Genomic DNA, 21,235 nt, shown 5'->3' with positions numbered 1-21,235 from the left:
GGCTCTAGGCCCATTCTACCAGAGCCGGGGGCGCGTCCTGGGCTTTGAGGCACCAGGCTACGGGTCAGCAGGTGTGTCAGGCGGCTACCTGGTCGAGCCTGCACACTTTCACGAAACACTATCAGGTGCATACCTATGCTTCGGCGGATGCCAGCCTAGGTAGACGAGTCCTTCAGGCGGCGGTTGCCCACCTGTAGGAAGAGGCCGTTTTGCGGCTCTATTACGAGGTATTATTTTACCCACCCAGGGATTGCTTTTGGACATCCCAATTGTCTGGGTCTCCCAATAGAGCGACAAAGAAGGGAATTTTGTTTACTTACCGTAAATTCCTTTTCTTCTAGCTCTAATTGGGAGACCCAGCACCCGCCCCTGTTTTTTTGTGTACACATGTTGTTCATGTTGTTTGGTTTCAGTTCTCCGATATTCCTTCGGATTGAATCTACTTTACACCAGTTTATAATCTTTTCCTCCTTCTTGCTTTTGCACCAAAACTGAGGAGCCCGTGGGAGCACGGGGGGTGTATAGGCAGAAGGGGAGGGGCTTAACACTTTTAAGTGTAATACTTTGTGCGGCCTCCGGAGGCATAGCCTATACACCCCAATTGTCTGGGTCTCCCAATTAGAGCTAGAAGAAAAGGAATTTACGGTAAGTAAACAAAATTCCCTTCTTTTTGAGCAGGTGACTCAACCTTTCTAAGGATGTGCTTTTCCTTGACTCTTCAGCAGTGTTCTAACTGAAGTTTGGTCGCAATACATTGAAAGCTATGTCTTCATTTCATATCTGACATACTAGGTTTGAGGCTAATGCACAGCTCTTACACAAGTGATATCTAATTTCTGAAGGAATGAAATGAATTGTGTTAAAGGCATCCTAGCATTTAAGGAATAGCAACATTTGCCTCCCCCGCAGCCTATTTTAATTTTACACCTTCAATTTTACACCATTTTTTTTTTTCCCAGACCACCTGCCACTCGTGTAAGTGACAAGGTCATGATCCCACAGGATGAATATCCGGAGATTAATTTTGTCGGTTTACTGATTGGGCCCAGGTATGTATTTTCTGCAGATCAATTGCTTTTATTTGTTTTGTTTTTTTTTTATTTTTTTTATATTAATTGCCCATTTTACTTTAATTTAGAGGTAATACTCTGAAGAACATTGAGAAAGAGTGTAACGCAAAGATAATGATCCGTGGCAAAGGTTCAGTGAAGGAGGGCAAAGTGGGACGCAAAGATGGACAGATGCTACCAGGGGAAGATGAACCTCTGCATGCCTTGGTGACTGCTAACACCATGGAGAATGTCAAGAAAGCTGTAGATCAGGCAAGTGTTACTGAAAACTTTTTTTTTTTATATATAGTGTGTGTGTGTGTGTGTGTGTGTGTGTGTGTGTGTGTGTGTATATGTATATAAAATGTGTGTGTGTGTGTGTGTGTGTGTGTGTGTGTGTATATATGTATATATATATATATATATATATATATATATATATGTATATAAAATGTGTGTGTGTATATATATATATGTGTGTGTGTGTGTGTGTGTGTGTGTATATGTATATATATGTATGTGTGTATGTATATGTATTATACAATAATAAAAAAAATATATATATATATATACCTAAGCACTAACAGGCAGGTAGTTGCTAGCTGTACGTCTTAGAATGACGCCTGGCATAACGTCTCGACACAGCAGTCATGTCAAAGAGACAGCTTCTTTTCCACCCTCCTCTGTTGACGAGGGACTGTCAACATCATCCTGAATTACAGGAGCCTCCCCGCTGTCTAATGTGGAGAGACAAAAATATCAGCTCTTGAGCTGTTATTGATGCTTCCATTAATCTACAGTGCTTTGCAAATTGGGACAAAGCATTTTTAAAGTAAACTTGTAAGTTGGTTACCAGTCAGTAATTTAAACCAGTTTAAACTGCTTTGAACAGGTGAGTGTACAACCTTGAGTAACAAAATGTGGTTTGACTGGTTTTAGTCAGAAAATAACAGCTAGCTTCAGTTCAGAGCTTGTTTCTGTGACTAGTGGTTTAGTGTACTCCTTCTCTGTGTGATTCGTGCCTGTAAAAATGGAGGTTACTCCACGGAAGAGGTCTAGAATCATTACTCTTAATGAACATACAAGTCAGACTGTAAGAGAAATCGCTTCCACCGTTGGTATTGGAAAATCTACTGTTTTCAAGAATAATTCGTACATCCAATGAAACTGGATTGTTTTCTCCAAAACGAAAAGGGAAATGACACCCAGAACTGATAAAACGCTTATCAGAAATAGTAAAATTAATGCAAGAAAAACAAGTAAAGACTCCAAAGAGACTTGTTCGCTGCAGGTATTGATATTAGCGATTCGACTGTACGGCGCAGGCTTCTGGAAGTTGATCGGAGGGCAACAAAGAAACAACTTCTGACATCTCCAATGAAGGCAAAACTACTCGCATGGGCACAAAAAATATAAATCTTGGACAACTAGCCAGTGTAAAAAATAATTTGCAGTGATTTTTGCTCAAGGGTACAGAGCAAGTATTAAAAGAAGCAAAAATGAACCATTGCGAGCTGATCATATTCAACAAACTGTAAAACACCCTCAAAAACAGATGTTTGGGTCTTTTTTACAGCTGATGGTACAGGGAGCTTATTTCCTGTTGATGGTATGATGAATTCATCCAAATACATAGGCGTTTTAAAACGTTTTATTATGCCATTCATGCGTAAATTTGAGGGACAGTCCAACAAGATTTGGCTCCACGCCACAATTCCAAGTGTGTGAAGAAATTCCTGGAAGAAAATAAAGTAAAAGTGCTGGCCTGGCCTGGCAATTCAACAGAGTTAAATCCTATAGAAAATTTGTGGAGCATTGTGAAGACGTCTTGGCAAAATGGACTGTACAACCAAAGAACGCATGATAAACCGTGCCATATAAGTGTGGTTCCATGATGAAGAATTGAAGAATTTATGCAACAACTTCGTAGAATCAATGCCAAAACGCATTGAAAATCTCATATCAGCTAAAGGAAGACATATTTCTTACTAAAATTGGTATGTGCATTATAACATTTTATTATTAAATATTCAAAAATGTGTGGGGGGGTTTTCTTGCTTTGTCCCAATTAATTTGCACAGCACTGTATGTAGAGCGATTACACCTTCCTATGTTCTGGCCAAATCCCGGCAATAGTGTCCATGTGGAATTTCATTAAAAAGAGCCGCTCATCGGCCTAAACGGTATTAGCCTGCAGATCACATAACATCCTCATTGAAAAAAAAATGATCAAGTACGGAATTGACAAAAAAATAAGTTAGATGGATTCACAACTGGCTTAAATGATCGTGTACAACAAAAAATACTAATGGCTACACATCAACCTGGAGGAAAGTTAAAAGCGGGGGCTGCAAGGCTCTGTCCTGGGCCCAGTGCTGTATAATATCTTTTAGAAATGATCTGGACAAAGGAATTATTGGGGAACTCGTATAATTTGCAGATGATACTAACCTAGGAGGAGTAGCCAACACTAGAGAGGAAAGAGAGCGGATTCAAAAGGATCTAGACACACTCAAACACTATTGCTTGCCCTCGGCCCATTGTTTAACAGGGACAAATGCAAGGTTCTACATCTGGGTAAAAAAATACATATATGTGTGTGTGTATAGATATATAGATATATAGATATTATGGGAGGAATAGAACTTGGTGATGGCGCCGGGGAAAAGGACCAGGGCATAATAGGACATCCCAGATTCAACATGAGCTAACAATGTGGAGCTGCAGCTAAAAAGGCCAACAAAATTCTGGGATTTATCAAGACAAGCATTGAATGTAGATCGAGAGGTCATTATTCCCCTATACTCTGCCCTGGTCAGACCCCAACTGAAATACTGTGTACAGTTCTGGGCGCCCCAATTCAAGAAAGACATCGATATACTGTATATTGGAGCAAGTCCAGAGAAGAGCAATCAAGATGGTAGAGGGTCTGCAAACCATGTCCTATGAAGACCGGCTATAAGACCTAGGGATGTTAAGTTCATAAGAGAAGGTTGAGAGGAGACTTAATAGCGGTCTACAAATATTTGAAAGGCAGTCATAGAGCAGAGGGAACCACCCTATTCTCATTACCACAAGGAAGTACAAGAAGCAATGGATGAAACTAAAAGGAAGGAGATTCAGATTAGACATTAGGAAAAACTTTGACAGTGAGGGCAGTCAGGGAGTGGAACAGGCTACCACGGGAGGTGGTGAGCTCTCCATCAAGCGAAAACTGGATAAATATATAGCTGGAATAATTTAGGAAAACCTGCACTCGCAGTGGTTTGAACCTGATGGCCCTTGAGGTCCCTTCCAGCTGTACCATTCTATGAGATATAGGGTCAATAGCGTTCTGCAGCTTGTGCAGTTGACTCACTGAAAGCCTGGCTACCAGGAGGAATTAACTTTATTCCTCCCGGCTACTTCCGGCTTTCAGTCAGAAGTGCAGTTGTTGCGGCTTCTCACAACCTAGTACATGGTGAGCTGTAGTGTAATCATGCTCCACAAAACTTGAATTGCACTGGGGCACTGCTCAGCCAGCTATTAGTATCGGGACATGCTTGACTGAGAAGCCTGTCCCGATACTAACTGTATTGAGAAGCTGGGAGGAATAAATCTAATTTCCTCCCCATAGCCGGGCTTTCAGTGAGGTGGGCTGTATAATTTTCGCACCCTTTAAGATAAACCCCATATCTGTAGACTAATAGCGGTTTTTTATTTGACAGGTTCCCTTTAAAGGGGTTGCCGGACACAGTGGGGGAAAAAAAATCTTTTCGAATGGGACTTTTAGCCTTGTCTTTAATCATTTGTTTTTAAAAGGAACCGGTCACCACTTTTTTGGCCTATAAGCTGCAGCCAGCCACCACCATCGGGCTCTTATATACAGCTTTCTAATATGCTGTATATAAGAGCCCAGGCCGAGGGTATAACATAAAACACACTTTATAATACCTAACGGTTGCGCTGTGGGCCTTATGGGCGTCTCCGACGCCTCCTCTTTTGTCCATATTTGTTCTTCATCTCTAGCCACGGTGCAAGACGGGTCCAACGTCATCCACACTCGCCGGCATTCAGGTCCTGAGCAGGGAAGATCAAAGTACTGTAGTGCGCCTGCGCAGAACCGGCGAGTGTATGATGTAGACACATCATGCACACAGGCTTCCGAAAGAGGACGAAGATGGCCGAAAGAGGCGGCGCCGACACCGGACAACGGAGACTCCCATATGGCCAACTGCGTGACCGTTGGGTAAGTATTATAAAGTGTTTGTTCTCACAGCGGCCTGGGCTCTTATATACAGCATGTTAGAATGCTGTATATAAGAGCCCGGTGGTGGTGGCCGCAGCTTATACGCCAAAAAAGTGGTGACTGGTTCCCTTTAAAACTTACTAAAGTGAGTATTGAAGTTTTTGTCCACTAGGTGTCAGTCCAACACACTGATTTATGGCTGCTGTGAAGATGAAGAGCGCGCTGTCTTCACTATAATGGAGTGGTTTACTACTATTATTTGTCATTTCATTATAAACACTTGTAATGGTGACAGAAAATTTTACTTTTATATTCTCATATGTTTATGGATTATTTAACATTTTTGACATTTATATTGTGTTTTGGTATTCTAGCTCTTTGGTAAAAGCAATGACACACAATGTGCTCCAGATTTGGAGGGGGGGGGTGTTGTCCTATTATTTCCCATCCACCTCTGTAGTCATTACATTTATAATCTTCTGCATTTAACACATTATAAAAGTTTACCCTACTTTTATTTCTCATTTAATATTTGGTGGAAATCTGTTCACTGCATTGTACAGATTGTTATAATTACAGGGATACCAAAAATATTTGTATAGTTTTTACTGCCTTTTGACTTTTATTAAAGTGTAATGTGCAAAAAAAAGCTTTTTTTGTTTTTTTATATTGGAATTGTCTTATCACTGCTTTTTTGTGTGTATACAAATTCACTATGCCTGTAAATATACTCAACAGTGCAGCTTGTGACTCACTATTTAGGTTTATGCCTTTTATACTACTGGCCATGAGCTTAAAGGGAACCTGTCTGCAGATTTGGGGCCTATAAGCTACAGTCACCACCACTGGGCTCTTTTATATACAGCATTCTAACATGCTGTATAGAAGAGCCCAGGCCGCTGTATAGAACGTAAAAATCACTTTATAATAAAACGGTCGCTGCGGTGAAGTTGGGTCAGATGGGTGTCTCCGGTGCGGCGCCTCCTCTTTTGGCCATCTTTGTCCTCCTTCTGAAGCCTGTGTTCATGACGCGTCCTACGTCATACACACTCGCTGGTCCCGTGCAGGTGCACTACAGCACTTTGATCTGCCTTGATAAGGGCAGATCAAAATGCGCCTGCGCAGGACCTCAATGCCGGCGAGTGTGGATGACTTAGGAAGCGTCATGCACCCCGGTTTCAGAAGGACGACAAAGATTGCCAAAAGAGGAGGCGCGGAGAACTGAGACACCCATGTGACCCAATTCCACCGCAGCAACCGTTTAGATAAGTATTATAAAGTGATTTGTACGTTCTACACAGCGGCCTGGGCTCTTATATACAGCATGTTAGAATGCTGTATATAAGAGCCTACTGATGGTGGCTGCAGATTATAGGCCCCAAATCTGGTGACAGGTTCTTTTTAAGTGTCTTGAATGACCAGCTACCATTGGAGGCTAAGAAATGCATGTATATACCCAGCCATTAAGTAGATATGGGGCCCGGCTCCACAATGTGCTTTGTGACTGAGTCTCTACATCCGGACCTGAGCGCTCAGTAGCATACCTCTTAATTGTCAATGTGAAGAAAGGAGCAGACAAGAAATAATGCTAATCAGATCTGCTTACCCCGCAATGCCACTTATTTGACTTGCCTCCACCGCATCTGTTGGCTGCCTTGCTTCATTTTCTGTTTGCTCCTCGGAGTTGTATCGGGTTTCTGACTGCGTTGTGCCAGGCACGTATGAAATGTATGCCCGCTGCACTAGACTATCTAGTTGCCTGTGGTTCACTGTTTAAAGGGAATCTGTCAGTAGGTCTTTGCTACCTCGTCTGAGAGCTGCATGATGTAGGCAGAGGCCCTAACTAAGTTCAATGATGTATCACTTAGATTAGTGGCTGCAGCTGTTCTGATAGTGAGATTTTAGATTTTGCATGTAGCAGAGCTCTAAAAGCTATCCCTGCCCACACCAGGCTGGCAGTGTACATTTCCATAGAAGCTGCTAATCACAGAGGGAGGCAGTCTGAATACAACTCACACTTCTGAGACCCACTAATAGAAAAGATAACAGGCTTAAGCTAACATTGAAGTAAACAAAACACTGAGATGACAGAGCAGGACTGAAATCTCTGTTTTAACACTTGCAGCATGCTGTCTTCAGGTTAAGGCCGCTTTACACGCTGTGACATCACTCAAGCGATCTCGTTGGGGTCACGGAATTTGTGACGCACATCCGGTCGCTTTAGCGCTGCCGTTGCGTGTGACACCTATGAGCAATTTTGCATCGTTGCAAAAACGTGCAAAATCGCTCATCGGTGACATGGGGGTCCATTCTCTAATATCGTTGCTGCAGCAGTAACGAAGTTGTTCCTGCGGCAGCACACATCGGTACGTGTGACACCGCATGAACGAGGAACCTCTCCTTACCTGCCTCTTGCCCGCAATGCGGAAGGAAGGAGGGGGGCGGGATGTTCGTCCTGCTCATCTCCGCCCCTCCCAGTCTATTGGGTGGCGGTTCAGTGACGCAGCTGTGACGTTGAACGAACCGCCCCTTAGAAAGGAGGCAGATCGCCGGTCACAGCGACGTCGCAGGGCAGGTAAGTCGTGTGACTGGTCTGGGCGATGTTGTGCGCCACGGGCAGCAATTTGCCCATGTCGCACACCAATGGGGGTGGGTACCCACACTAGCGATATCGGTCACGATATCACAGCGTGTAAAGCGGCCTTTACATTGCAGAAATCTGCTGACAGTCCCTTTTAGGTTTCTGCCTTCCATACTACAGGTCATGAGTTTGAGTCCCCTCATGCGTTCCAGTTGCACTAGAATATCAAGATGTCTCCTCCATTTCCAGCATTTTTAAATTATTCTGATCTGTGTAGTTCACCTCAAAAGTTATCTGAAAGTCAATGATCCATAATGAATTGCGCATTACCTTCACGCTCGCCTTGTACATTTGTAAGGTCTAATTTTCCATTTGTTACTTTTTCTTTCTAGATCAGAAACATTCTCAAGCAAGGAATCGAAACTCCAGAAGATCAGAACGATCTCCGCAAAATGCAACTGCGAGAGCTCGCACGACTCAATGGTACTTTGCGGGAGGATGATAACAGGTTCAGTTTGTCTTTTTATGTAACTGGGTTTTTTTACTTCTATTTTTCAATCAGGTCTTCTATTAATAATTTATTTCTTCTAGGATTCTGCGGCCGTGGCAGAATACAGAAACTAGAAGTATCACCAATACAACCCTTTGTACCAAATGTGGAGGAGCCGGACATATCGCTTCAGACTGTAAATTTACAAGGTAAACCATTTATTTTAACATAAAACCAATCGATTTAATAAGTCACTAACAAGTGTTAGATTGCACCACCTTTCTGCACCTCTGTAATATACTTGTATTTGTGTGTAGTGTTCAAGCCCGTCCTGGAGAGCCCCAGTCAGCACAAGATAAGGCAAGAATGGATAAAGAATACCTTTCCCTTATGGCAGAACTTGGAGAAGCTCCAGTACCTTCTTCTATGGGGGCCACAACTGCACCAACACATAGTCCTATTCAAGGGACACAAAGGCCAACTGCCATGACTGCAAGCCAGCCACCTGTGGTACGTAGAGATTGTGGAGATTGTCAGGTTCTTTATAAAATACTATGAAAATTAATTTATTAATGATGAGTGAATACTACTATGCTCGGGTGCTCTGTACTCGTAACTATTTATGAGCAGGCACTACCATGCTCGGGTGCTTGATAATCGTAACCAGTGATGAGCTGGCACTACCATCCTCGGGTGCTTGATACTCGTAACTTTTGATGAGCGAGCACTACCATGCTCTCGGGTACTTGTAACTAGTGATGAGCGGGCACTACCATGCTCGGGTGCTCTGTACTTGTAACTAGTGATGAGCGGGCACTACCATGCTCGGGTGCTCTGTACTCGTAACTATTTATGAGCAGGCACTACCATGCTCGGGTGCTTGATAATCGTAACTATTTATGAGCAGGCACTACCATGCTCTCGGGTGCTTGATAATCGTAACCAGTGATGAGTGGGCACTACCATCCTCAGGTGCTTGATACTCGTAACTTTTGATGAGCGAGCACTACCATGCTCTCGGGTACTTGTAACTAGTGATGAGCGGGCACTACCATGCTCGGGTGCTTGATACTCGTAACTTTTGATGAGCGAGCACTACCATGCTCTCGGGTACTTGTAACTAGTGATGAGCGGGCACTACCATGCTCGGGTGCTCAGTACTAGTAAATAGTGATGAGCGGGCACTACCATGCTCGGGTTCTCTGTACTCGTAACTATTTATGAGCAGGCACTACCATGCTTGGGTGCTTGATAATCGTAACTATTTATGAGCAGGCACTACCATGCTCTCGGGTGCTTGATAATCGTAACCAGTGATGAGTGGCCACTACCATCCTCAGGTGCTTGATACTCGTAACTAGTGATGAGCGGGCACTACCATGCTCAGGTGCTTGATACTCGTAACTAGTGATGAGCGGGCACTACCATGCTCGGGTGCTCAGTACTAGTAAATAGTGATGAGCGGGCACTACCATGCTCGGGTGCTCAGTACTCGTAACTAGTGATGACCGGGCACTACCATGCTCCGTAGTCATAACGAGCAGTGGGACGCTTGGACGGGTTTGACTTGTGTACCGAGTATAATGGAAGCCAATGGGGAACTCAAGCATTTTTCCAAAAGATCTGAGGCGCAGCAGTGGTTTAGAATGTGCAGACTTTTTCTGATGGAAATATGTTTGATCCCCAATGTTGGAGGGGTCTCTTCTGTTGAGTTTCCTAAAAGACAACATATCACAGGCCTGTTTAAGTTGGAACAAAATTGTGATTCTCTAATTAGTTTTTTATTTGATGTAATTGCATAGCACTGGTTCTTGTTTAATCAGCCTCTTAAGTTTTCATCCAATATATCTGTGCATTGGGGTAGGACTGGAGGTAGGGTCTTCTTCTTGCCCTCCGTTTGCCTCCTGTGTGAGGTCACTGAATATTCAGTGATCTGCCTCCTTTTTTTAAATTTCCTGCCCCAGTCATTGGGATTGGCATCGTGTGCTCAGTTTGATTCCATAGCCAGTCTTCAATAAAATACAGTTTGAAGTGGCCCAATGTGCAGATCGAGGTTGAATGAAGATGTTAAGCCAAAGACCCTCATCCGTGCATGCACCCTTTTTGTTTGTTTTTTTGAAGACTTATTACTCATTCAGTGGCTTGCGTTTCCCCCCCCCTCCTATTTTCCCCTGCTGCCATCATTGGGATGGACTGTGGTTCTGCAGCGGGGGAAAATCGGAGGGAAAAAAACCCGCAAGCCACTGTATGAGTGATCTCTCATAGACACACAAGTCAAGTGGAGGGGTGGAGGATAAGAAGACCCTACCCTCTGTCCCGCTGATTAAATTAGTATTAGAGATCAGATGCCTTAACGGAATGAGTTTAATTGTATAACCGAGCCATTATGGCCAAGTTGGTGGAGGTCTTTGCATCTTGGGTCCCCCCCACCCATCCATCACTCAAAATATAAACACAGCTCTGTAGAGTGCTGCTCAGCAGGTAGAAATACCGAGCTTCTGCATGAGTGCGCATATTGGTATATAGCATCCATAGATAGTAGAATGTTTGCACAAAAAGAAAATGGACAAGAATTTAAGGATTCTAGAAACCTATTAAAGGGAACGTGTCAGGTGCAATATGCACCCAGAACCACGAGCAGCTCTGTTCTGGGTGCGTATTGCTAATCCTGCCTAACCGTCCCTGTATCTAGTAGCATAGATATAGATCTTTTAGAACAAGTATTTGTAAAGATCTTTTATGATGTGCTTATGAGCACAGGGACTAGTCGCAAGGGCGTTAGTTCCCTTGACTAGTCCGCCCCCTCAGCATGCCCATAGGGGTGTGCTAACATGCTATTCAATGTCCATTGCCCAGCGTCATCAGTGGTGACGCCCATGCCTGTTTCCAATGTCACCACTTCTCAGACGCCAGGTTTAGGGTAAGTGCGCATGATCAGAAATCCCAGCACTTCCGGTCATGCGCACTAGAACTCTGTACAACATTGTCCATTGTCTCCTCATGTTTTTTTTTTTTTTTCTTGCCTGGTTGGCATTTTTCCTGGTACAGACAGATGTAATATATCCTTAATCTCTTGAGTATCGACCCTTCCATAGGAAGTATGAGCAATATCTGACACAAACTGAATTCATGATTTCGCTTTTGATTGGATGGTCATGTTAAGACCCCAATTTGTTGTTTTTTTTAATTTGTATATTCACCGTATCAGAGTGAGGCACAGATTTATACCCGGTCATATCCTATTTAACTGCATGCAATTTTTGCTTTCTTTTTTTGTAGAACCGACCGCCTTGGATGGCAACTGATCGCCCATTCCCATCCATGCATGGCGCCCCTCACTCCTTCCCTCATCCAATGGGTGGTGCTGGAAATGGTCCTCCCCTACAGCCTCAGCCTGCAGGACCACATCCCCATTGGATGCAGCCTCATCCAGGAGCACATCCTCCGGGTCCTCACCCTATGGGTAAGCTTGTGACGGAGTTGAAAGGACAGGGATGGATAGTATTCCTACATTAATGTTTTCCTTTTTGCCTCCAGGTCTTTTGCACTCCCACCCTATGGGTTTGATGCCGCCTCCCCCACCACCACCTCCTAGTGGTCCTGCACCGCCACCTCCTCCACCATCTGCACCCTCTTTGCCTCCTTGGCAGCAGCAACAAAATGCAGGTGCACCACCCCAACCTGGTGCTCCTTTACCTTGGCAGCAAAGTAAGTAATGAGTGGTCTCACCAGACTTGTCCATGCCTTTCAGAAGAAATGTCTTAGTGTAATGCATGTCTGTGCGTATAAGTCTCTGGTTGTACGTAGTGAAAATCTCCTAGGTGTCTGTTCATGTACATATCAGGAAACCCGGTCCCTTTATATCTTTATCGCGACTTATTAAAAAAAAAAAAAAATTGTACCATTGGCTTTTGCAGAGATTGTTTCCATGCATAATCTTGGCTGTAGGATGAAGTAACTGAGAATCATTCAGTGCGCTCATTCTGATGGAGAATTTGTAACTGTTCAGTATTAAAAAAAGAAAATCTATGGAAAATGGGTCATTTATGTCAACCATTATTTGATCCATTTACGTATTGCTCATGTCCAGAACATTATAGGTGTCCAGAGACACCGCTAGATAAAGCTGATCCATTACAAACCAGGAAAAAAAAATTGAAAGTGGAAACAAAGCTGTAAATCTGGTAACAGATCCAGTTTTGACATATGGATCAAAATGTGACAGCACGATTTTAAAGCACCGCAGCGGGTAACGCACACTTTCCGCCATCTGAAGCCCTGTGATGTGATCACGGGGAGCTGATGGTTGCCATGGTAGCACAGGGTCATGACAGAGCGCTGGCTGGCATTTCTGCTGATCTGAGCTGTGCAGCTGTCATCAACAGAAATGAACAAGCGATTAGACTGCTGATCCTTATAGTCCCTTAAAGAATTTTTGTTTGCCGTTTTCCAGTACTGTATGGTAAAACTTAAAGATTCATTTAAAAGTACAACTTGTCCTGCAAAAAAGCAAGCCCTTATATGGCAAGATTGACTGAAAAATTCCAGGTTAGGCTGCTTTCACACATCCGGTTTTTCCTGTGCGGCACAATCAGAAAAACTGCAACCGGGTTTTTGTTTTCTTTTTTGCCGCAGGTTGCGGTTTTTTTTGCATAGACTTACATTAGTGCCGTATTGTGCCGCATGGGCTTGCGTTCCGTCCGTTTTTTGCTGCATGCGGCAGATTTATCCGATGCGGCAGCCGGATGGAACATTGCCTGGCACGTTTTCTTTATCGTTCCTATGGGAGACCCAGACCATGGGTGTATAGCTTCTGCCTCCGGAGGACACACAAAGTACTACACTCAAAAGTGTAGCTCCTCCCTCTGAGCTTATACACCCCCTGGAGAACCATATCTAGCCAGTTTATCGCTTTGTGTCAGGAGGCATACATCCACACATGCATTCTCATCTGATTTTTTGAAAGAGTTTAATGAAAAGCGGGTCCAAGCTGGACTCCCGGCATGTCCCTTCTCACCCCACTGTGTTGGCGGTGCTGTTAAGGTTGATTGCAAGGCTGGAACCTTACATGCCGTGCTCCTTCACCATCCCTCCTGGGCTCTGGCTTGAAGTGGGAGCCAGCACGGTTCTCCATGCTTGGCAGGAGACCGGTCTCCATCCGCAGCCCTTCAGGATCCTGCTGGACCGGAGCACTCATCCCCAGGGATTTGGAACCCTCCGTCTCAGCAAGCGAAGTACCTGAGACGTTTATATTTGGGGGTCCCTGCACTTTATTGTTGTGGGAGAGTGTGCTGAGTGTATTTTGTGACATTTCCGGCGGGTTCTGTGGCTGTCGCCGGAGAACCGCGCCAATGGTGCCTGCGCGCCGGCCGCACCGCTCAAATTTAGACCCCGGCTTCGCCGGAGGCCTAGTTTCGGTTTCACTGCCCTCGCATGTCATTCATGCAGAGGGACAGCGCGGCTCCACCCAGCAGCCGTTCTGCATAGGGGAGAGACACTCCTCATTGAGTACATGTCTCCTCCCCTATAAGTCTCTATGGCCCTCCAGATCCCGCTCTCAGAGATGAGTCCCGCCCCCTCTCTTCGCTCCGGCAGCCATTTTCTCAGCGTTTTCCCTGCGATCAGCTCTGGTCTGCAGCATCCCTGCTGAGGTGCTTGGGGGTCCGGGCTTCGGGATCTAGAGGGCACACAACACCGCTCCAGCGGTCTGGTAAGCCACAACCTCTGGTTGTGGACCTCTGTATATACTCTCTGGGGGTCATTCTGGCAGAGCCCTCACTCCAGCAGCATGTCACACACGAGGAGCAAGGCTCCAAAGCTGTTTTCAGTATGCACTGCATGTAAGCTCCTACTGCCGGAACCGAGCACCTATCCACATTGTGATCCCTGCTCTAATTTGACGATGCCTCAGCCTGGAATCGCCCCCCCAGGGGTCTCTCAGGCTGCTCCGGCTCCTGTGGCTGACCCGCCGGCTTGGGTAGAAACCTTAACCAGGTCTATCTCCCAGTCTTTTGCTGACTCCATGGGACATCTGTCCAGGACTTTGCTGAGCATGCATCAGCCCCCTTCACAGGGTGCCTCTGCTGCTAGGTCTCTCTCAGGACCGGAGCTCAGAGGATTCATCATCTGGTCCCAGACCCCATCCTTCAAAAAAGAGACGCAGGGCTCCCTCTCCTTCCTCGTCCAGCGGCTCGGTCTCAGAAGCTGACTCGCAGGACGAGGAGGATGCCTTTACTGGGGGCTTGGAGACTGCCTCCATGTGCCCCATTGGTCTGTCCGAAAGTGACTCGATGTTAGTGATTTGATTGCGTCCATTAATTCTGTACTGGATCTCAATCAGCCAGTATCAGAGGAACAACCCTCTCTGGTAGAAAAGCACCAGTTTACCTCGCCTAAGAGGACAAAGAGTGTGTTCTTTAACCACTCCAGTTTTCAGGCCGCTGTGACCAAGCCCAGGGCCTGCCCTGACAAACTCTTCCCAAAGCGTGGTTCTGATGACCGTTTTCCCTTTCCACCTGAGGTGGTCAAGGAGTGGGCTCATTCACCAAAGGTAGACCCCCCGGTGTCTAGACTCTCAGCCCGGACCGTTGTATCAGTGGCTGATGGCACCTCGCTTAAGGATTCAACTGACCGCCAGGTTGACCTTCTGGCCAAATCTGTATATGAGGCGGCAGGGGCCTCGTTCTCCCCAACTTTTGCAGCAGTGTGGGCTCTCAAAGCCATCTCTGCTTCTCTGGAGGAGATGCATTCCCTCACTAAGGAATCTATGCCTGAGATGGTTACCTTAACTGCTCAGGCTTCAGCTTTCTCATCCTATGCCATGTCTGCCATGCTGGAGGCTTCTCACCGCACTGCGGTGGCTTCGGCTAATTCCCTCGCTATCCGCAGGATCTCGTGGCTTCGAGAGTGGAAGGCAGATGCTTCTTCAAAGAAGTACCTTGCTGGACTCCCCCGGCTGTTCGGTGAACAGCTGGATGAAATTATTAAAGAAGCTACTGGCGGGAAGAGTACTTCCATGCCACAAACCAAAACCAGGAAACCTGTCCAGGGTAGGAATCAGTCGAGGTTTCGTTCCTTTCGTTCCTCTAACTGGTCGTCCTCTAAGCCCTCGGCCTCGTCCGCTAAATCAGCGAAGGACCAAAAATCCAACTGGCGCACAAAAGCGCGTCCACAGAAGACCGCAGGAGCGGCTGCCACTAAGGCAGCCTCCTCTTGACTATCTGTCCGCGCCAGCAACGTCCTTAGTCGGTGGCAGGCTCTCCCACTTTGGCAACGCGTGGTTTCAACACGTCTCCGATCAGTGGGTGCGGGATATCATCTCCCACGGCTACAGGATAGAATTCTCTTCCAGCCCGCTAAACAGATTTTTTCTGTCAACTCCCCCCTGCTCCAAGGCCGCCGCCTTCTCACAGGCCGTGGCATCCTTGCAGGCCAACGGAGTAATTGTACCAGTTCCCGCCCGGGAACGGTTCAGAGGTTTCTACTCAAATCTCTTACTAGTCCCCAAAAAGGACGGTTCCTTCCGGCCCATCCTGGATCTCAAGCTTCTCAACAAGCATGTTCAAGTGCGGCATTTTCGCATGGAGTCTCTGCGGTCAGTCATTGCCTCAATGACCCAAGGGGATTTCCTGGCATCCATCGACATCAGAGATGCCCATCTGCATGTGCCAATTGCAGTTTCTCACCAGCGTTGGCTGCGTTTTGCAATCGGAGACGAACATTTCCAATTCATGGCTCTCCCCTTCGGGTTAGCCACGGCCCCTCGGGTATTCACCAAGGTCATGGCAGCAGTGGTTGCGGTTCTGCACCTCCAGGGGTTGGCAGTGATTCCTTACCTGGACGACCTTCTTGTCAAGGCTTCATCCAGCGCAGACTGTCAGCGGAGTGTCTCGCTCACTCTCGCCACTCTAGCCCAATTCGGGTGGCTTGTCAATCTGCCAAAATCCACTCTGACTCCAACCCAGAGGCTCACGTACTTAGGGATGCAGTTCGAGACTCTGCCGGCTCTTGTGAAGTTGCCCTTAATCAAACAGTCCCTCCAACTGGCGGTGCGCTCTCTGCTGAGGCCCAGCCATTATTCCATCAGGCACCTGATGCAGGTGCTGGGTCAGATGGTGGCGTCAATGGAGGCTGTTCCCTTTGTCCAGTTCCATCTGCGTCCTCTGCAGCTGGACATTCTCCGCTGTTGGGACAAGCGGCCTTCCTCCTTGCACAGGTTAGTGGCTCTGTCGCCACAGACCAGGAGCTCTCTTCAGTGGTGGCTTCGGCCCCTCTCTCTGTCTCAGGGGCGCTCCTTCCTGGTCCCGTCCTGGGTGATCCTCACCACGGATGCCAGTCTATCCGGCTGGGGAGCGGTATGTCTCCACGACCGAGCGCAGGGCACCTGGACTCCATCCGAGTCAGCCCTCTCGATCAATGTGCTGGAAACCAGAGCCGTGCTTCTGGCTCTCCTAGCTTTTCACCACTTATTAGCGGGCAAGCACATCAGAGTCCAGTCAGACAACGCGACAGCGGTTGCATACATCAATCACCAAGGCGGGACACGCAGCCGCCTGGCAATGTTGGAGGTACAACGCATCCTTCAATGGGCGGAGGACTCCAAGTCCACCATATCCGCAGTCCACATTCCAGGCGTGGAAAACTGGGAGGCAGATTATCTCAGCCGTCAAACCGTGGACGGCGGCGAGTGGTCCCTGCATCCGGCAGTGTTTCAGTCAATCTGCCGCAAGTGGGGCACTCCGGACGTGGACCTAATGGCATCCCGTCACAACAACAAGGTTCCGGTTTACGTGGCTCGCTCCCACGATCCTCAGGCATTCGCCGCGGACGCTCTGGTTCAAGACTGGTCCCAGTTTCGTCTGTCCTACGTGTTTCCCCCTCTAGCGCTCTTGCCCAGAGTTCTGCGCAAGATCAGACTGGAGGGCCGTCGAGTCATTCTCATTGCTCCGGACTGGCCCAGGCGAGCTTGGTACCCAGACCTGCTCCATCTGTCCGTAGAGGTGCCGTGGCATCTTCCAGACCGTCCAGACCTTCTCTCACAAGGTCCGTTTTTCCGCCAGAATTCTGCGGCTCTCAGATTGACGGCGTGGCTCTTGAGTCCTGGATCTTGACTGCTTCTGGTATTCCTCCTGAAGTCATCTCCACTATGACTCGGGCCCGTAAGTCTTCCTCTGCCAAGATCTATCACAGGACTTGGAAGATTTTCCTGTCCTGGTGTCGCTCTTCCGGCCATCCTCCTTGGCCTTTTTCCTTGCCGACCCTTCTGTCCTTTCTACAGTCCGGTCTGCAGCTGGGACTGTCCCTCAACTCTCTCAAGGGACAAGTCTCGGCTCTGTCAGTGCTGTTCCAGCGGCGTATCGCCCGGCTGGCTCAGATCCGCACCTTCTTGCAAGGCGCGTCTCACATCATTCCGCCTTATCGGCGGCCCTTGGATCCCTGGGACCTCAATTTGGTTCTCACGGTTTTGCAGAAACCCCCCTTTTGAGCCTCTTAGGGAGGTTTCTTTGTTTCGTCTTTCACAGAAAGTGGTCTTTCTAGTGGCCATAACTTACCTCAGAGTCTCTGATTTGGCTGCACTCTCTTCAGAGTCACCTTTTTTGGTTTTTCATCAAGATAAGGTGGTTCTCCGTCTGACTCCGGACTTTCTTCCTAAGGTGGTCTCTCCTTTCCACCTTAACCAGGACATTACCCTACCTTCCTTTTGTCCGGCTCCTGTTCATCGCTTTGAAAAAGCGTTGCATACTTTGGATCTGGTGTGTGCTCTCCGGATCTATGTGTCTCGCACCGCTGCTCTTAGGCGGTGCACCTCTCTTTTTGTGCTAACCACAGGTCGGCGTAAGGGCCTCCCTGCTTCTAAGCCGACCTTAGCCCGTTGGATTAGGTCGGCCATTTCGGATGCCTACCAGTGTTCTCAGGTGCCTCCCCCGCCGGGGATCAAGGCACACTCGACCAGAGCTGTCGGTGACTCTTGGGCTTTCAGGCACCAGGCTACGGCTCAGCAGGTCTGTCAAGCTGCCACTTGGACTAGCCTGCATACCTTTTCAAAGCACTACCAAGTGCATGCTCATGCTTCGGCAGATGCGAGCTTGGGCAGACGCATCCTTCAGGCGGCTGTCGCCCATTTGTGAAGTTAGGCTCCGCCTACTTAGTTTTTTTGTTTATTCCCACCCATGGACTGCTTTGAGACGTCCCATGGTCTGGGTCTCCCATAGGAACGATAAAGAAAAAGAGAATTTTGTTTACTTACCGTAAATTCTTTTTCTTATAGTTCCGTATTGGGAGTCCCAGCACCCTCCCTGTTGCCTGTTGGCACTTCTTGTTCCGCGTGTTATCACCGGCTGTTGTTGTTGACAGTCTCCGGTTGTTCCGGTTCTTGCTCTGTTTTTACTTGTGGGTGGCTATTCTCCTTCAGCTTTTGCACTAAACTGGCTAGATCTGGTTCTCCAGGGGGTGTATAAGCTCAGAGGGAGGAGCTACACTTTTGAGTGTAGTACTTTGTGTGTCCTCCGGAGGCAGAAGCTATACACCCATGGTCTGGGTCTCCCAATACGGAACTATAAGAAAAAGAATTTACGGTAAGTAAACAAAATTCTATTTTTTTTTGGCCGGCAAAAAAAACCCGCATCGCGACGCATCCGGCCGATACGGCGGGATTTGCAATGCATGCCTATGCACTCTTCATGCGGCGGCCTGCGGCAAACACCGCATCTGGCCACCGCATGCGGTTTTTTCCACTGCGCATGCTCAGTAGCCTGCCGCAAGCGGCAAAAAACGGACGGGCCGCATGTCAAAAACTTGTGCAAAGGATGCGGTATTGTCGCCGAATAGGCCGGCTCTGCTAAAACCGGAGGTGTGAAAGCAGCCTTACGGCTCTCGGAAGAAGGGGAGCAAAAAAATTGGAAAATCGCCCGGGGGTTAAGGGGTAACTTATAGTTATATCCTTTATAATATTTTATTATTCTACTTGTACCTACTTTATCCATTTTTATTAAGTTTCTATTTTTTTTTTTTTTCTTCAGGTTCTCAAAACGCAACTGGTTCGGCTTCCCTTCCTCCCTGGCAGCAGCAACAAGGCGGTGCCTCTGCTTCATCTAATAACGCCATCCAGTCGAGTGCCTCCCTTGTCCCTCCCCCTCCCGGTGTCCAACCACCTCTGCCTCCAAGTGCTCCGCCGCCCCCACCACCGCCTCCTCCTGGAACCTCTAACCTTCTGTATGCTCCACCACCACCTCCCCCTCCCCCCATAGATCACTCCAACTATGTGACCATGATGGGAATGGGTGTCCCTGGGATCCCCCCATTTTCTATGCCTCCTGCCCCTCCACCTCCCCCTCCCCAAAATTAAATCTACGTTTTTACACAATTGATAAGTTACCGGGCACTTTGCCTCACAGATCAGAACTCGTCGCAGTGGACAAATGTCTCCTTTGAAGGAAAGCAGTCGAGGGTTGGCATACATCACTTTTTTAATTTAATAATGTCTTGTCAGGTCATTATTTGTAGTAGATTAAAGGAAACATCAGAGGTTTTCTACTTCGCATTAATATCTTTACAGCATAATTCAGATAAATGTTACATTCTGATTTCAGACGGTAAATGTGAAAAGTGCGCAGACGTGAACAGCACAAATATTGTAAGCTTAGATAGAAATCCCGACTGCTTTTCTAGTTGATCCCACCCTGTGAAAACGTCACTAACCTTAAGTTACCCACTGCCTAAAGTGCTTTAATGTGGTCTCAAACTCCGTTCTCTAGACACATTTGGTTACTGCTCTAGTGATGACATAACTGGAACGAAAATTGTCCACTCGTGTCCGTGGTGTCGGAGCACCTAGAGTCCGTCTGTCCTCCTTCCCTGATACTGATGTAATTTACAAGTGGATGCAGAGTTCTGCGTGTTCCTGAAAGGCAGAGTTTGTAGCATATAGATAGTGTATGAAACTTTGCACCCTTATGCTTGCTTCTTTTTTTTTTTGTCTGACTGTATAAAGCTTATCTTGTATTAAAGACTTTTTTTTTTAAGAAAGTCCTGAAAGTTTTTTTTTTTCTAAAAATCTTAAGCATTAATAAGAATTTTTTTTTCTTTGTCGCTCCATTGGGAGACCCAGACCATTGGGGTGTATAGGCTATGCCTCCGGAGGCCGCACAAAGTATTACACTAAAAGTGTAAAGCCCCTCCCCTTCTGCCTATACACCTCCCGTGCTCCCACGGGCTCCTCAGTTTTTTGCTTTGTGCGAAGGAGGCAGACATGCACGCACAGCTCCACAGATTGGTCAGCAGCAGCTGCTGACTATGTCGGATGGAAGAAAAGTGGGCCCATATAGGGCCCCCAGCATGCTCCCTTCTCACCCCACTCTTGTCGGCGGTGTTGTTAAGGTTGAGGTATCCATTGCGGGTATGGAGGCTGGAGCCCACATGCTGTTTTCCTTCCCCATCCCCCTCAGGGCTCTGGGTGAAGTGGGATCCTATCGGTCTCCAGGCACAGGAGACCGTGCTCCATCCACAGCTCCTGAGGACACTGCTGGATGGGAGCCGGGTACCGTTCAGGGACATGGCCCTGCTACTTGGAGGTACTCTGTATCCCTGTGGGGACCGCGCGCAGCAACACTACAGCTTTGCTGGGTGTGCTAGTGCACCGGGGACCGCGGCGCTGACCGGGTTAAAATGTGCCATTACACACTCAGCGTTGCTGAGTGTGTTTTATGTATAGGGACTGCCGCGCTGACCGCCGCTGCCGTGGAAGCACTGCGGCGTGGCTGGGACTTGTAGTGCGCCGGGGACTTCCGCGCTGGCCGCGCATATACGGCGGCCGCGCTGATTACTCGAGTCCCCGGCTTTTTGCGGCCTAGTTTCCTTTTCCTCCCGCCCTCAGCCCTGACAGGCAGGGG

General features: G+C 47.4%; 1 protein-coding gene across 3 annotated transcripts in view; it reads left to right on the top strand.

Annotated features, from left to right (window-relative positions):
• Positions 1-20,372, top strand: part of LOC142254822 (splicing factor 1-like) — a 67,423-nt gene extending 47,051 nt beyond the window's left edge. For all 3 annotated transcript variants that reach the window (XM_075326143.1, XM_075326145.1, XM_075326144.1), the window contains 8 exons: positions 960-1,049; positions 1,139-1,322; positions 8,251-8,366; positions 8,450-8,557; positions 8,666-8,858; positions 11,628-11,811; positions 11,886-12,056; positions 19,367-20,372. In XM_075326143.1, coding sequence (XP_075182258.1) covers positions 960-1,049; positions 1,139-1,322; positions 8,251-8,366; positions 8,450-8,557; positions 8,666-8,858; positions 11,628-11,811; positions 11,886-12,056; positions 19,367-19,692 — 1,372 coding nt within the window. In that variant the 3' untranslated portion in view covers positions 19,693-20,372. The remainder of the gene's footprint in view (positions 1-959; positions 1,050-1,138; positions 1,323-8,250; positions 8,367-8,449; positions 8,558-8,665; positions 8,859-11,627; positions 11,812-11,885; positions 12,057-19,366) is intronic.
• The last annotated feature ends 863 nt before the right edge of the window (positions 20,373-21,235 follow it).

The sequence above is a fragment of the Anomaloglossus baeobatrachus genome, chromosome 10 (genome assembly GCF_048569485.1).
Source record: "Anomaloglossus baeobatrachus isolate aAnoBae1 chromosome 10, aAnoBae1.hap1, whole genome shotgun sequence".
Lineage (NCBI taxonomy): Eukaryota > Metazoa > Chordata > Amphibia > Anura > Aromobatidae > Anomaloglossus > Anomaloglossus baeobatrachus.
This window is presented reverse-complemented; position numbering and strand designations above follow the sequence as displayed.